At 45.5% G+C, this 12993-nt stretch overlaps 1 protein-coding gene across 1 annotated transcript in view; it reads left to right on the top strand.

The window, feature by feature from the left end:
- tmed6 (transmembrane p24 trafficking protein 6) overlaps positions 1 to 6279 on the top strand; it is a 34831-nt gene extending 28552 nt beyond the window's left edge. Inside the window, exon 5 of the mRNA XM_041191698.1 lies at positions 6046 to 6279. Within this exon, the coding sequence (XP_041047632.1) occupies positions 6046 to 6279 (234 nt within the window). The remainder of the gene's footprint in view (positions 1 to 6045) is intronic.
- The last annotated feature ends 6714 nt before the right edge of the window (positions 6280 to 12993 follow it).

Below are 12993 nucleotides of genomic sequence, written 5' to 3' on the forward strand. Positions count from 1 at the left end.
GATATGTTGGGTCAGGAGCCTGGCATCATCCTGCCCACTTCCAACTTTCATCCTAGTGGGTTTGAAGACAAGTGGGGTATCCCTGTGCAGCTGTCAGGCAATTAATAAAATATTCAGCTATCTCATTAAGTTGTGTTTTAACCAAGGATTCTGGCATTAACAGCCAGTGGACCTATTTCACAAGCTGTCAACAGCTCACAAGAGTCACTGAGGCATGTGCACAACAGGGAGTGCTAATTCAGTGAAACTGACAGACTGGGAAACCTTTGATCAGTGACACTGAAGAGTTGCAGCCATCGTCAGGTGAGAGGCTAGTGCTCACAGCTCTCCTCAGAGAGTGCTTTCATTGCTTGACAGGTGATTGCTAACTTCTTGGAAGCTCAGTCCACCTGTCTTACACTTCACTCATCTGCAGGTGTACTTCTCTGCTGTCAGCCTTCACCACAGCATGGGAGCAGTTCATGCAGTTCTACCTTGCACCTCTGACAAAGGGCAAGAGGAACAGCAACACCAATACCAACAGCAGAAGGAGCAACACCAACTGCCTGCTCCTCAGTCACATGCTGCTCCACGGGGCAAAAGGGATGGTAAATGAGATTCAGCTCCAAGGAGGTGAGAACCTCAACACAGGGTATACAGGCAGCGGATCAGCTCTCTTGACATGTCTGAGCAACATTGTCTCCAGAGGTACAGATTTTCACGGCAGGTCATTGCTAACATCTGCAGCCTCCTGGAATAAGGCCTTCTTCCCAGTTAGCCAGGTGGGCACACATTACTTGTGGCTCTCAAGATGCCTGTCACTGGAGAGCCACCACCCTGCATCTCTGCCTCTCCCCAAGGTTGTGTGGTCTCTTCTACAAGAGAGAAAACAGAAACTTGTGAGTGTTAGCACTGGCTTGTGTGGGTAGCAGGGAAGGACAACATTTGTGAAGGGTGACTGTGAGGAAAGGGTACGAGGGGGCAACTGTATGAAGATGTGTTGGCTGTTCAAATGGGAATGTGAGGAGGTGCCTGGAGAGAGAGGAATTAATGCAGCTGCAAGGTGCTTTGTTCTGAGGAGTGCTGTGCAAGAAAATGCTGGAGAAGTCAGAATGAGGAGCTTGACAACTAAAAGTTTTCTGTCATTCACCTTTCCTGCCCTCCTGAGGTCCTGGATCCTCTTGGTGCACTGTCTACAGATAGAAGAGACCACACTTTTGCTACTGATTTATTTGGCCACTTCCATCCACTCTTGCATGGTTGGACGTTGTACTCTTCAACCTGTCCTTAGGAAAGATCACTTCAAGCAGCTCCTCGGGTCCTGCAATAGGACCTCCAGATAAGAGCGAGAGACCCAAGGAGCAACCTTCCCAGGTCTCCTCTCCATTCTTGTCATTGCTGCATCCTCAAAATTTCAGGCGGTTGCAATTGTCGGCTTAGCCTGCCAACGGTGGGCCGCATTTCCTGCCATCGGTCAGCAGGGAGCTAACTGTAATACATCAGCCTATAATTAAAAATGCCATCCCGCCAGGCTCTTGGAACCTGCCGTATCATCCATCCACGTTGGCGGGAAAGCACACTGATGTGTTTCACAACAGCACTTGGCGGCCTTCACTTTGGAGGAACTGAGGTGAGTGAGCAGCAGCATTCTCTACAGCTCGCCCGTTGTTTACAGGCCTCCGGGGGACAGGGGCAACTGATGCCTGGCCGTGGAGGTAACTGCTGAGGGGGCAGGGGTGTCCGGGGGCAAGTGCTGGCCAGCCTTGGAGGTGACCGTTGTCAGTGGGGGGGGGGTCAAGTGCTGCCATGGTGCTGCATCCTGCGCACAGGCAACCTAGGTGGGGGACAGGGTAAGTGAGGGAAGTGGGACACCTGTATAAACAGCCATTCCTCTGCAACTGAGATAGATTGGGGTTGGACTCCAAGCCTGCCTGCCCATGCAAGAAACATGGAGGCACAAAAGGGCCGCCAAGCGCTCCATACCATACCCCCACCCCGCCCTCCCACCCCCCAACACCACAGACTTCGAGTCCGCCACCACTTTATTGGACTGTGGAGCAGTTGGACTGCACATGTTGTACAATCTCCTTGCCAATGCTGGCCATGTAGCAGTCACTGCTAGGGGTGCTCACAGCCCCTTGCAATTTCAGCATCCTTGTTTGGACCAGTGACCCCCATCTCGCAGGTTGACAGGGCAGCCATGCAGCGCACTCACCTCTGGCCATCTGAGAGGTGGCCAGCACTCTATGGGAAGCATTGTGCATTTCACACGGGGCCAGGATGCAAGGACCATTGGATTTGTCCTGATCTTGGGATTCCCACAGCTGGAGGGTGCAACTGACTGCACTCATGTGGCGCTCAGGTCTCCGTCGTTACACTTGATGGACTTCATCAACTGCAAGGGCTTCCTGAATGTGCAGCTGGTATGTGACCACCAGGAAAGCATTCTGCAGATATGCGCACAGTTTCCAGGAAATGTGCACAACGCCTACATCCTGAGTCACTCGCAGATCCCTGCAGTCTTCCAGGGTCCACAGAGGCTACAGGGTTGGCTCCTTGGGGACGAGAACTACTTGCACAGACTGTGGCTAATGACACCCATGTGGCGGCCTTAGACTGCAGCAGAGCAACGCTATAATGAAGCTCATGCAGCAGCTCGCAACATGGTGCAGCAGACCATCAGGATGCTGAAGATGCAGTTCCGGTGCCTGGGCTGGTCTGGTGGAACCCTGCAGTACAGTCCGCAGAGGGTGTCATGCATCTTTGTCGTCTGCTGCGCCCTTTACAACCTAATGCTGCAACGGGGAGAGGAGCTGCACGTCTCCTCCAATGAGGAGGACGCTGAAGGGGATGAGTGTGAGGGGGTCCTCAGTGGTGACAATGACGGAGATGAGGCTCTTACACTGGCTAGACAAGACAGGCATGCTCAGGAGGCCCTCATAGCTGCCAGGTTTGTGGAGGAAGATGACAACATGCAGTGAAGTGTCCCCTTGGATTCTGTCTTTGCAATTGTGAAAGTTTGACTCCAGTCTGGCTAGTGGCAGTGCCAAATGCCTCTGTGAGAATGCCCCTGTCATGTAGACACGGTGAAGGCCCTAATAATCGCTTGATCGCAGGAGGATGATGACAACATACAGTGAGGACACTCCACAGATCTTCACATAACCTCTGGGAATGTCTGACTCCTGTCTGGCCGAGGACAGCTCGCTTGCGCTTCACGATCAGGGCCATCTCAGAGATGCAGCCATGAAACTTTAGATGCATCTGATACTGTGTCGGCCTTCAGCACCTCAACCCTTCAGGAGCTGGTGCACGGCATCACTGGTCACAGATGCTGGTGTGATGGGGGCCAGCCCCACCTTAAAGGTGCTGAAAGCACACAGAGAAAAATAGAGAACTCTGTGGTGCCTGCTCATTACATTCTGGCAGCAGGCATCAGTAATGTTTCCAGGGAGTGTGAGGCTGGACCATCACTGTGGTCTGAAGGCGGCACAGAGCACAGGTAAGAAGCCCTGGGCTGAGACAGCTGCCTTTTATCTTGTGCAGAAAGGTTTCATACCTGAGTGACAAGAACAATGCTCATCAGAACAAAGAGCCACTGTCAGGGAGACATTCTTAGGAGTTCACTGACAATAGTAAACAGTATGTACAAGTGATCAACATCCATGGCCAGGCTGTGCTACTACTTTTACCTAACTTTTCTAACCCTGTTGCTACATCTTGGTGCCCTCCGGACATCCACAGCAGAGGTGGAGGCAGCCTGTTGACTGTGACACCCTGTCTATGATGACTTTGGCAGATGTCCTCTGGAGGGCCGAGACTTTCGGGGTCCTGCTGTATGGCAGTGGCACCCTCTTCGGCCTGTGAAGCTGGAGCTGTAGAGGTCACAGGAAGAGGGGATTTGGATGGGCTGGTCACTCCCAGAGTCACCTGGGTGGATGGCACCAGAGTGTGCACCTGCTGATCCTCCTCCCTTATAGGTGCCTGAGGGCCCCTGACTGACTCCGTAAACATAAGGGGTAGTTGGAGTGAGATTGAGCTGCCCAGCACCCCTCTCATGTACATACTGTTGGAGGCCAACAATGGCATCAGTGATGGAGTTAAGCCCGCGCAGCAATGCAGGAGTGACATCCTGGACCAAGGTCTCCATGGTGGCCGCCATCCTGCCAATGTTGACCTTGACGCATTGCAATGCTGGAGCTATCACCTCAGCCTAAAGGTGGACCGGACTCCTCCATTGTATCTTGCAATCTGAGAAGTGCAGTGGACATCCCTTCATGATGTTCCTGAGTTTGCCTTTGCAGCTCCAGCAACTGTGACATGTTCGAGTCCAGAGGCTTGTCATCTCACTCGGACTCAGCAACGTTCTGGCCTCCAGCAGTCCTCCGAGTGCTGGGGACCTGGGAAGTCCCTGCCTCCGCCTGCTGTGGATCTGAAGGTGCAATGTGCTCACCAGATTGTGACCCCGAGGCTATTCTAAAGCCAGGTCTCACCGGGATGTGTGTCTTTGCGCTGGTGGAGGGCATGGGTGAGCGCTGTGATGGGTCTTCAGGGAGGGTGCCTTCAGATTCCTCTTCAGAGGTTTCTTTGGGGCTTGATTGGAGGCCCTGGGTCATGGACTCTGCCGGCTGTTTGGCAGATGTGCCTGTGAAAGCAAGGGGAGATAATTAGTGCATGGCAGTGGTCTGTGAAAGAGGGCATATCACTTACGGCCTGGGTTGTCTGATGGATGTTGCGCTGCTGGATTGTCACTTGGTAGAGGAGCGCCGACCTCAATCCCAACACAGGACCGGTCCCTGTCATCGTCGGCCAGCTGATGGCTCTGTTTTTGAATTCTGTCAGAACTTTGATCTCCGGTAACCCTCCACCTGTTTGTAACCTTTCCCTCCTGTTGTGTGCCAGTTTGTCCTGCATGGATAGAGATGGGGAGAGTGTATCAGGATGCCTGCCGGGCCAGATGATAAGTATGCCTGGCCTGTATGGGTGGTGAGTGGTCCCATGGACGGGATGAGGACAATGATAGCATGTGTGATAAGTGAATGGTGATGTCCCTTGCACTGGCAGTGAGTGAGGGCCCTGTGAATGTGTGATGGGATTATGAGTGCATGAGTTGGGAGTGATGAGAACAGTGACTTCACCTGGTGGAACGGAGGAGATCATTCATCCTTTTGTGGCACTGGGTGACTGTCCTCCTCTGCAGGGTGTTGGCGCTGACCACCGCCAACACTGCCTCCCATGCCAGGTTGGTGACTTTACTGCCCATCCTGCAGCCAGAGTGGGGGCAGACTACATCCCATCGGGCCTCCACAGCATCCAGCAGTCGTTCGAGGGACCAGTCATTGAAGCGGGGAGCTGCAGTTTTTTTCCCTTTGCTGGCCATGTCTCCTGGGCAGTGGTGGTGAGCTGGTGGCGATGAGCCCTTTGCTGACAGCTGCCTTTTAAAGATGGCAGCCGAAGTGATGCAACAGTGGTGTGATGGCAGGCGGGCAAATGAGAGCCCAGTCGCCATAGAAATGGTGTGTTTTGCGGGAGTGAATAAATAATGAGGTGGGTTTGGGACTATATGGCATGAAAACCCGCCATTTTCGTCGGTGGGTTGGACTCCATTTTATCTGCCCGCTACCACACTTCATGCAATTCTGGGAAAATTCTGCCCTTCAAGTTCTGTTGAGTCATTGTAACACACCCGGGGTACCTTCAATTTGAAATCCTTCCTTTGACAAATCCAGTGTGTCATCCTACCAACCAGGGATTAGAATAGATAGGTGCTTGATGGCTGGCATGGACACGTTGGGTCGAAGGGCTTGTTTCTGTGCTGTATTAACTCTATAACCCTCCCAGATTGTCTGAATTACCTGGACATGGGATGCTTATGCTATGATTCAGTTAAAGAGCCTCAGCTGGTTCCTGGCCCCCTAATGGTCCCATCATCTTGGCAGGAACTAATTTCAAAAAATTCCACCCAATGTCTCAGCTGTCGTCTGCCTAGTTATTGTGTCAATTAGCATTTTTAAATCTTATGTCTTGTGCCTTACTTAACATTTCTCTTTTTTTCCTCTCTCACAGGATACTACTATCAAAGTGGAAAGCTGTGTCTTCCATATGTGGAGATTTTATAACTTTGCCAGGATGCACAAAGGAGCTGATTACTTCATTGTACAAGCAAGCAATAACTATGTGAATTGGTGGTCATTTGCCCAGAGTGCAGTCATTGTTTCATCTGGTGTTTTACAGCTTTACTTTCTGAAGCGCCTGTTTGATGTGAGAGTCACCACTGCAAATGAAAAATCCAGATGTTAGGCACAGTTTTATCCAAGGAATATAATGGTTTAATATGAGTGCTTTAAAAAAAATAAAGACTATTTTTAATTAAGCTTAATCCTTCATCTAATATTTATTTTTGAAAGACTTGAAAGAGACCATTTTAATTAGACCCAGTTTAATTAATCTCCTTGAAGCCTGAACTACCCTGTTTTAGCTTCACAAAACAATAAGGTTAATCTATCCATAAATAGATAAATATGCTAAATATGCCTGACTGAAATTAGTGGATGTTCTTTTATCACTTTAATAGAATGTGGATGTACAAAATTGCTAATTTCTGATTATTGCTTACATTCACATTTTGAAAGAGATTCATTGTTCAGAAGTGACTGCATGGACGAAAGATCACAATCAAACTGTTTATCTTTTTCTTTCACACCCATTCTCTATATCATGTTTTTTCCCCAAGATTCAAGTTTTGTTTAGATTAATATATATATCCTGAAAGTGCCATTACTGATTTCTGACTCCTAATTGTTCAAAATATATTACATTCCGTATATTTACTAAATGGAGATAACTCATAGCCTATCAGTCTATGTTCAGTGTATTGGGACCAAGTAGGCACCTGCTTTTAAAAGAAAGGACATCTTGGAAATAAAAAAAAATCAGTCTAACATTTGGGTGACTTTAAATAAGGAAACAGGTCTAGAAATTCAGAATGTCCATTCTTGGGCACAGTGGTTACTGTTCAGAGAACAATAATCCCAGGAATGAATCATCCAATAGCTGAGTCACTAAATACAACCAGAGTAGCATGACCCTGATTCAAATATGTTAACTTCTTTTAGTTATCCAAGATCAATCAATGGCAGTAAGACACTACACTCAAAAGCTCATTTATTTAGAGTTTAATACTATTGAACATAATTAAATACTTAAAAGCAAATAAACTAGTCAGAGAAATGATGGGGGTAATTTTAACTCCGAAGAATGAGGGGGTTGAAATGGAGATGTATGATTGATTTTTAAAGTGGGAGTTCAACCTGGCTCCAATGTGTCCGCCTCTAGGTTTAACAGAGATGCATTTGGAGAGTGTGTGCAGCACATCCAGCCATATCTAACAAAATTGCTAATGGGCCTTTAACATTTTCCTTCTCTACGATAGCCCTTAGGGTTCAGCATCTGCATTCAGCACAGTTGAGCTTGGACACAATTGCACCCTGCGTTACAGACTCTCCACAACTGTCCCTGCCACCAGGGTCTGTTCATGCTCTACCTCACTTTCCTTCTTTATGGTGCTCCTTAAAACCTATCACTTTGGCCCAAGGTTTTGGTCATCTGCCCAAATATCTCTTCACGTAACTCAGTGTCATATTTTGTTTTGTCATGCCTCTGTGAAGTTCTTAGGATGTTTTGTTACATTAAAAGTGCTATATAAATATAAATTGTTGTTCTTTCACCCATGTCTTCAAAACATGCAGACCAAGAAGATTCCAGGTTTGATCCCTAATGTGTTGGGTTAACTGATGCAAGGCTATAAAAATTAACTTTGAGTGTTGAAATCCTCAAAAAGAGAAAGAAACAATTAGTGTTTCTGCTCTTGATTGCCATTTAATGGTTCCTGCTGGACAATCTACATCAAAGCTATACTTTAATCTATCACTAAATACTGTTCCATCTGAAAGTTCATCTTTCTCCTTGATAACCCAAAATGAAAAGAGAAAATGCTGGAAATATTTGTGTAAAAAGGAAAGAATGGGCAAGCATTTTGGGTGCAGACTCCTTGTCAGATGTTATCTGGGTGCCTTTTAGTCAAATTAAAAATGCTCCAGCAGTGAAAATATTAATATGGTGTTAAGAGAATCACAATTTTATTTACTCAAAAACAATCTGGATCTTCAATTTCAACACAAATGTCAGAAGGCTTTAGGATGTTTCTGCTGGTTCAGTGCACTGCTATCCCATCAGAGCAAATTTATTTGGTTTTCTGTTTTGCAGAAAAGTTTAACTAGCAATATAAGTGAACTTCATAAGGATATCAGTTACTGGCAGAAAATGAAAGGCTAAATGCAGTACTAAGCTAAAAGACTTCCAAACATTATTACTAAAAGTGCTGTGGACTGGAGTTTGAATGCATTGTAGAATAAAGAATACATTTATTTCCTTCTTGATATCTAAATTTTCATCAGTCTGGCTTCCCAGCTGCACGTGAGGTTTCCAAGCATTAATTTTAGTTTATTTGGTCAGCCAAGTGTCTGACCATTGCGGAAATACATTACCATGATAAGAACTTCCAAACCAAGCTAATGAGAATGGAATGTATGTTTTCTGATATGAAATGCACACTCTTTCTGCATTAGGCAAACCCCATTTATCTAAATCCAGAAAGTATAGGTGGGATTAGCATCAATTTAGAAATTCTGAGAGTGAATATGGGGTTTTTTGGAGCTTAACCAATCAAAATTGCATAGCCTATGAGCACAGAGCTCTGTTAGACTTCCTGCTAGGTTAGGGCAATACCTTGCAGAATTATCTGGAGCAGAATTGGAAGCATATCAGCTTCTAATAACTGGCTTTTCTTTCCGGCCTCATTTATGGATCAATCAGTAAAAATGTCCTAAATCAGGACTTTTACCATGGCAGGGTTTCCCTTCTTGCCATTTGAGGAGTTTGCGGAGAACACATCCCGGCTGATACTAGCATAAAAGCAAAAAACTGCAGATGCTGGAAATTGTTTATGTCCCTGCTGATACTGCCTGCCCTCAACCATTTAACTCTCCAATAAGCATTAATTGGCTGGAGGCAGGACTTTTGCCATTAACTCAGGAGGAAGTCGCACCTCAGAGAGCTACCAGCTAATCTGATTGGCCAGCAGCTTGCTAGTCCCTGCAGCGCCAGAAGCTGCAGTGGACATGACTGGGACTGCAAGCCGAAATCTCAGGATTCCAGGACTAGGTAAGTTTTGGGGGGGGCTCAGGGTGGGGTGGGGAGGTGAGGCCCAGAAGGTTGGGCAGACATGTTGGTGGAGAGGTCAGGGGTCGAAAGAGGACCTGGGTGGTAGTGGGGTCATGTTAAAATGAGGCTGCTGTTGGAGGCATCCCCCCACTCCCATCCCACCCGAGAACTGAACAGGGTTACTTTTCCGGCATCCCCCCTGCCCCTGAACTCCTCCCGCCAGCCTGAAAATTGAGTTTGGGTGGAAAATGGCTCATCAGTAGTCAATAATTGGCCTTTTAAGGGCCTCAGTTGGAGCAAGGTCAGGCTGGCAGGCCTAGGTCTTGCCTGTCCCAGCATAAAATTGCGGAGAGGTCAGGGCAGGTGGGAGCCTGGTGGGAAGGCCATCTGACAAATTTTACAGCCACCCCCTTGCCTACAAACCCACTGGCAGGGCTAGGTAAAATTCTGCCTCTAGAATACCGCTGACCTGCTTTGTTCAAGTGTCAGATTATTGACTCTGCTATAGATGGTAAATTTGTTTCTGATTGTCCATCATCAGTTGGCTCCACCTTCAAGCTAATTTGACTCCAAAGAGTCCTTGTCTACCTCCATTCCAAGGAGAATAGTCATTAGTTGATCCTTAGATAACGGAAAAACATGGGATTGGGCCCACAGTGGGTGGGCACCGGGCTCAGCATTGTGAATAGTGAAATGTTTATTGCTACCATCCTCCTGATAACGCCCAGAGAAGAACAATGTTTCATGAAATTATGATTCTACTAGTTAGAAGTGGAGAATGTCAGTAGCACTTACCTGGCCCTCAGCAAACCAATCATATTGGGCAACAAATGCTAGATATATGAACACATTGCTTCCCCTTCAGGAAATGACTTTCAACCGCTGTTGTCCCAAGTTTCTGGGGATAATTTTAACTTTTATCACTGGGTGAAGCATGAGTGATGGTGAGTCTAAGCCCATTTTACATCTCTCACAATGTTTTTTTTTTCCATTTACAGGTATCCCCCATTTAAACTGCATTATAATGGCACATTTTTGTCTTAGTGCAGTTGGTAAATTAGAGAAGTTCCCGGAATCATGTTGTCTCCATTTTCATTTCAGCACAGTTACTGGGCATGTTCGTGTTTTTAAAGCAAATTACCGCTTTGCTTGCCACCTCCCCCAACCCTCCCACTTGCCACTTCCCTTCCCAGACTCCTCTGATTGCCACTTGCCTCCCCTCACTGCTTCCTTCCCCGGCACTCACCTTTTGAAAAATATTTTGCTTTTCCGTTCTACCTACCAACATGGATAATTTCACACTTCCTTATTTCTGCCAACTTCTTGTCCAATCACTTAGCTGGTCTATATATCTTTGCAGTCTTTATTGCATCCATTTCACAACTTACTTTTCCACTTATCTTGAAGAAGCAGGTGGAACATATATCTACATTAAATACGCTCTATTATTGAAATTGTTGTCTTTGTTTTCAACCTGGAAAGGAAACATCTGAATGGTAACCTTAGTAATTTGAGAGGTATATAAGATGATTAATGGTATTGAAAAAGTTACTCTTGATTTCTATTTTAAATTAAACAATGGAAGTTGGACAAGGGAACATGGAATCAAGCTAACAAGTTTAAATCTGATGTTGAGGTTTTTCTTGATGTAGAGAGTGATCAACACTCAGGCAGATTTCTGGACAGAGTGAAGGAGGTGAAAAACTTGGAATCATTTTAAAAAAAGACTTTCATTTATATAGCACCTTTCGTGGCCACCAGATGTCTCAAAGCTTTATAGCCAATTAAGTACTTTTGAAACATTATCACTATTGTAATTGTAGGATTGAAGTATTATCGCTATTGTCGGAAACATGGCAGCCAATATGTACAGCAAGCTCTCACAAACTGCAATGTGATAGTGATCAGATAATCTGTTTTTGTTACATTGATTGAGGGATAAAAATTGAGCAGAACACTGGGGATAATTCCCGTGCTTTCCTTCAAAACAGTGTCATGGGATCTTTTTCATCTACCTGAGAGGGCAGACAGGACTTCAGTTTAACATCTCATCCAAAAGGTAGCACCTCTAGCAGTGCAGCATTCCCCCAGACTGAGCTGTAGTGAAATGTTGACCTCGACTTTAGTGCGCAAGTCTTGGATTGGGACTTGAACCCACAACAATGGGACTCAGAGGTATGAGTACTACCAACTGAGGCACAGCTGATACTGAAACTCAGTGCAACAAATAGATGTACTGGTATTAAGATCGACTGAACGGCCTTCTTCATGCATAAATATGTTACCTTGTGACTGGGACTGGTTAGCTTAGTTGTCTAGATGACTTGCATACAATTCAGGATAATATTAACAGCATGGATTCAATTCTCCACTCCTGCTTTGGTAGACTTGGGACCTGCCTCCTTGCCCTGTCCCTGAGAGTAGAAGGCAATGGCAAACTACCACTGACAAAAGGTGCCAAGAAAACAGCTCAAAATGAAACATCAGCAGGCACTGAAGCAAGGACCTGCCTGCCTTTGGGAAGAACACACACATATCTTCAGGATGTTCAGTGACAGGGCAGACTTAATCTTAAGGATGGAATGGAAATAAAATGCTTTAAAAAGTATGAAAAGTAATTACAGAATATTGCAGAGAAAGTTGCATCTAAGGTCTGCATAATCTAATGATTTTTTTACATTGGACATACTTTGTTGTGAAAATATAGTTAAAAGCAACCATCACAATTGCATTCTGGCAACGGAGCCAACAAATAAGATAACTGAACAGTTTAATATAAAAACAAAAGAATTTTCAATTGTGCAAAAATCCATTTATCTTTGTCCTTCTCCTGAATGATCTCACTCCACATCCCTAGAATCTATAAGAAAAATTTTCTTGCCTTCCATTCTTGCTATTAACTTTCAGATTTTTAAATTTGCATCTCTTGGTTTTTGAACTGTTCACCATATGAAGATTGTATTTGTGTGTATGAAAGAGCCACGTAGAACCACAGAATTGCAGAATTGTTACAGCGCAGAAGGAGGCCTTTCGGCCTGTTGTGTCTGCACTGGCTCTCTGAATGAGCAATTCACCCAGTGCCATTTCCCTGCCTTCTTCCTGTAACCCTGCACATTCCTCTTTTTTAGCTAACAGTCTAACTCCCTTTTGAATGTTTTGATTGAACCTGCCTCCATGTGAGAATGGATGTTATTTTTAAAAATATTTTTGGGGAATATTGTGTTATTCTGTGAAGAAGGCTGTGTGTGTGTGTAAACGATTTGATTAAGCTGGGTCACCAGAGACACGTTATTTGGGAGGTTAAGACATGAAAGGATAGAGGGGTTAGGAGTGCATTTGTAATGAGATATTGAGGTACTTGGGGTACAAGTAAATGGGTTGTATCTAACACTTGCATTTTTAGATAAGTTGAGAGTTCATTTAAATATCAAAGGGAAGTCAGAGGTAGCAAGAAACATTCTTACAGGAGTTCAAAAGGTAAATAGAAGAGGGTATATTACATTTTATTGACCCAAAAACAGAGACAAAATAGAAACATGGACGATTTTATATTTGGAAGAATTTGTGTTCAAAGAGGTGTGAGAACAATTGAACCTGAGATGAAAGGGGAGAAAAGATATTTTAGAGATACTGTGGAGAGCTTAGGGGTTGGCTATTGGTGGGTGGTTGTTGGCTGTGTGAGGAAGAGCTCCTGGAAACAGCTCTGGGTTGGGAGAAAGATGTCATTTGAATCCAGTCAAGCCAGAAAAGCCTTGGGCAGCAAAAAGCAGTCCTGTTCTGAAGTCTTGGATT

This window comes from Carcharodon carcharias, chromosome 7, assembly GCF_017639515.1.
Source record: "Carcharodon carcharias isolate sCarCar2 chromosome 7, sCarCar2.pri, whole genome shotgun sequence".
Lineage (NCBI taxonomy): Eukaryota > Metazoa > Chordata > Chondrichthyes > Lamniformes > Lamnidae > Carcharodon > Carcharodon carcharias.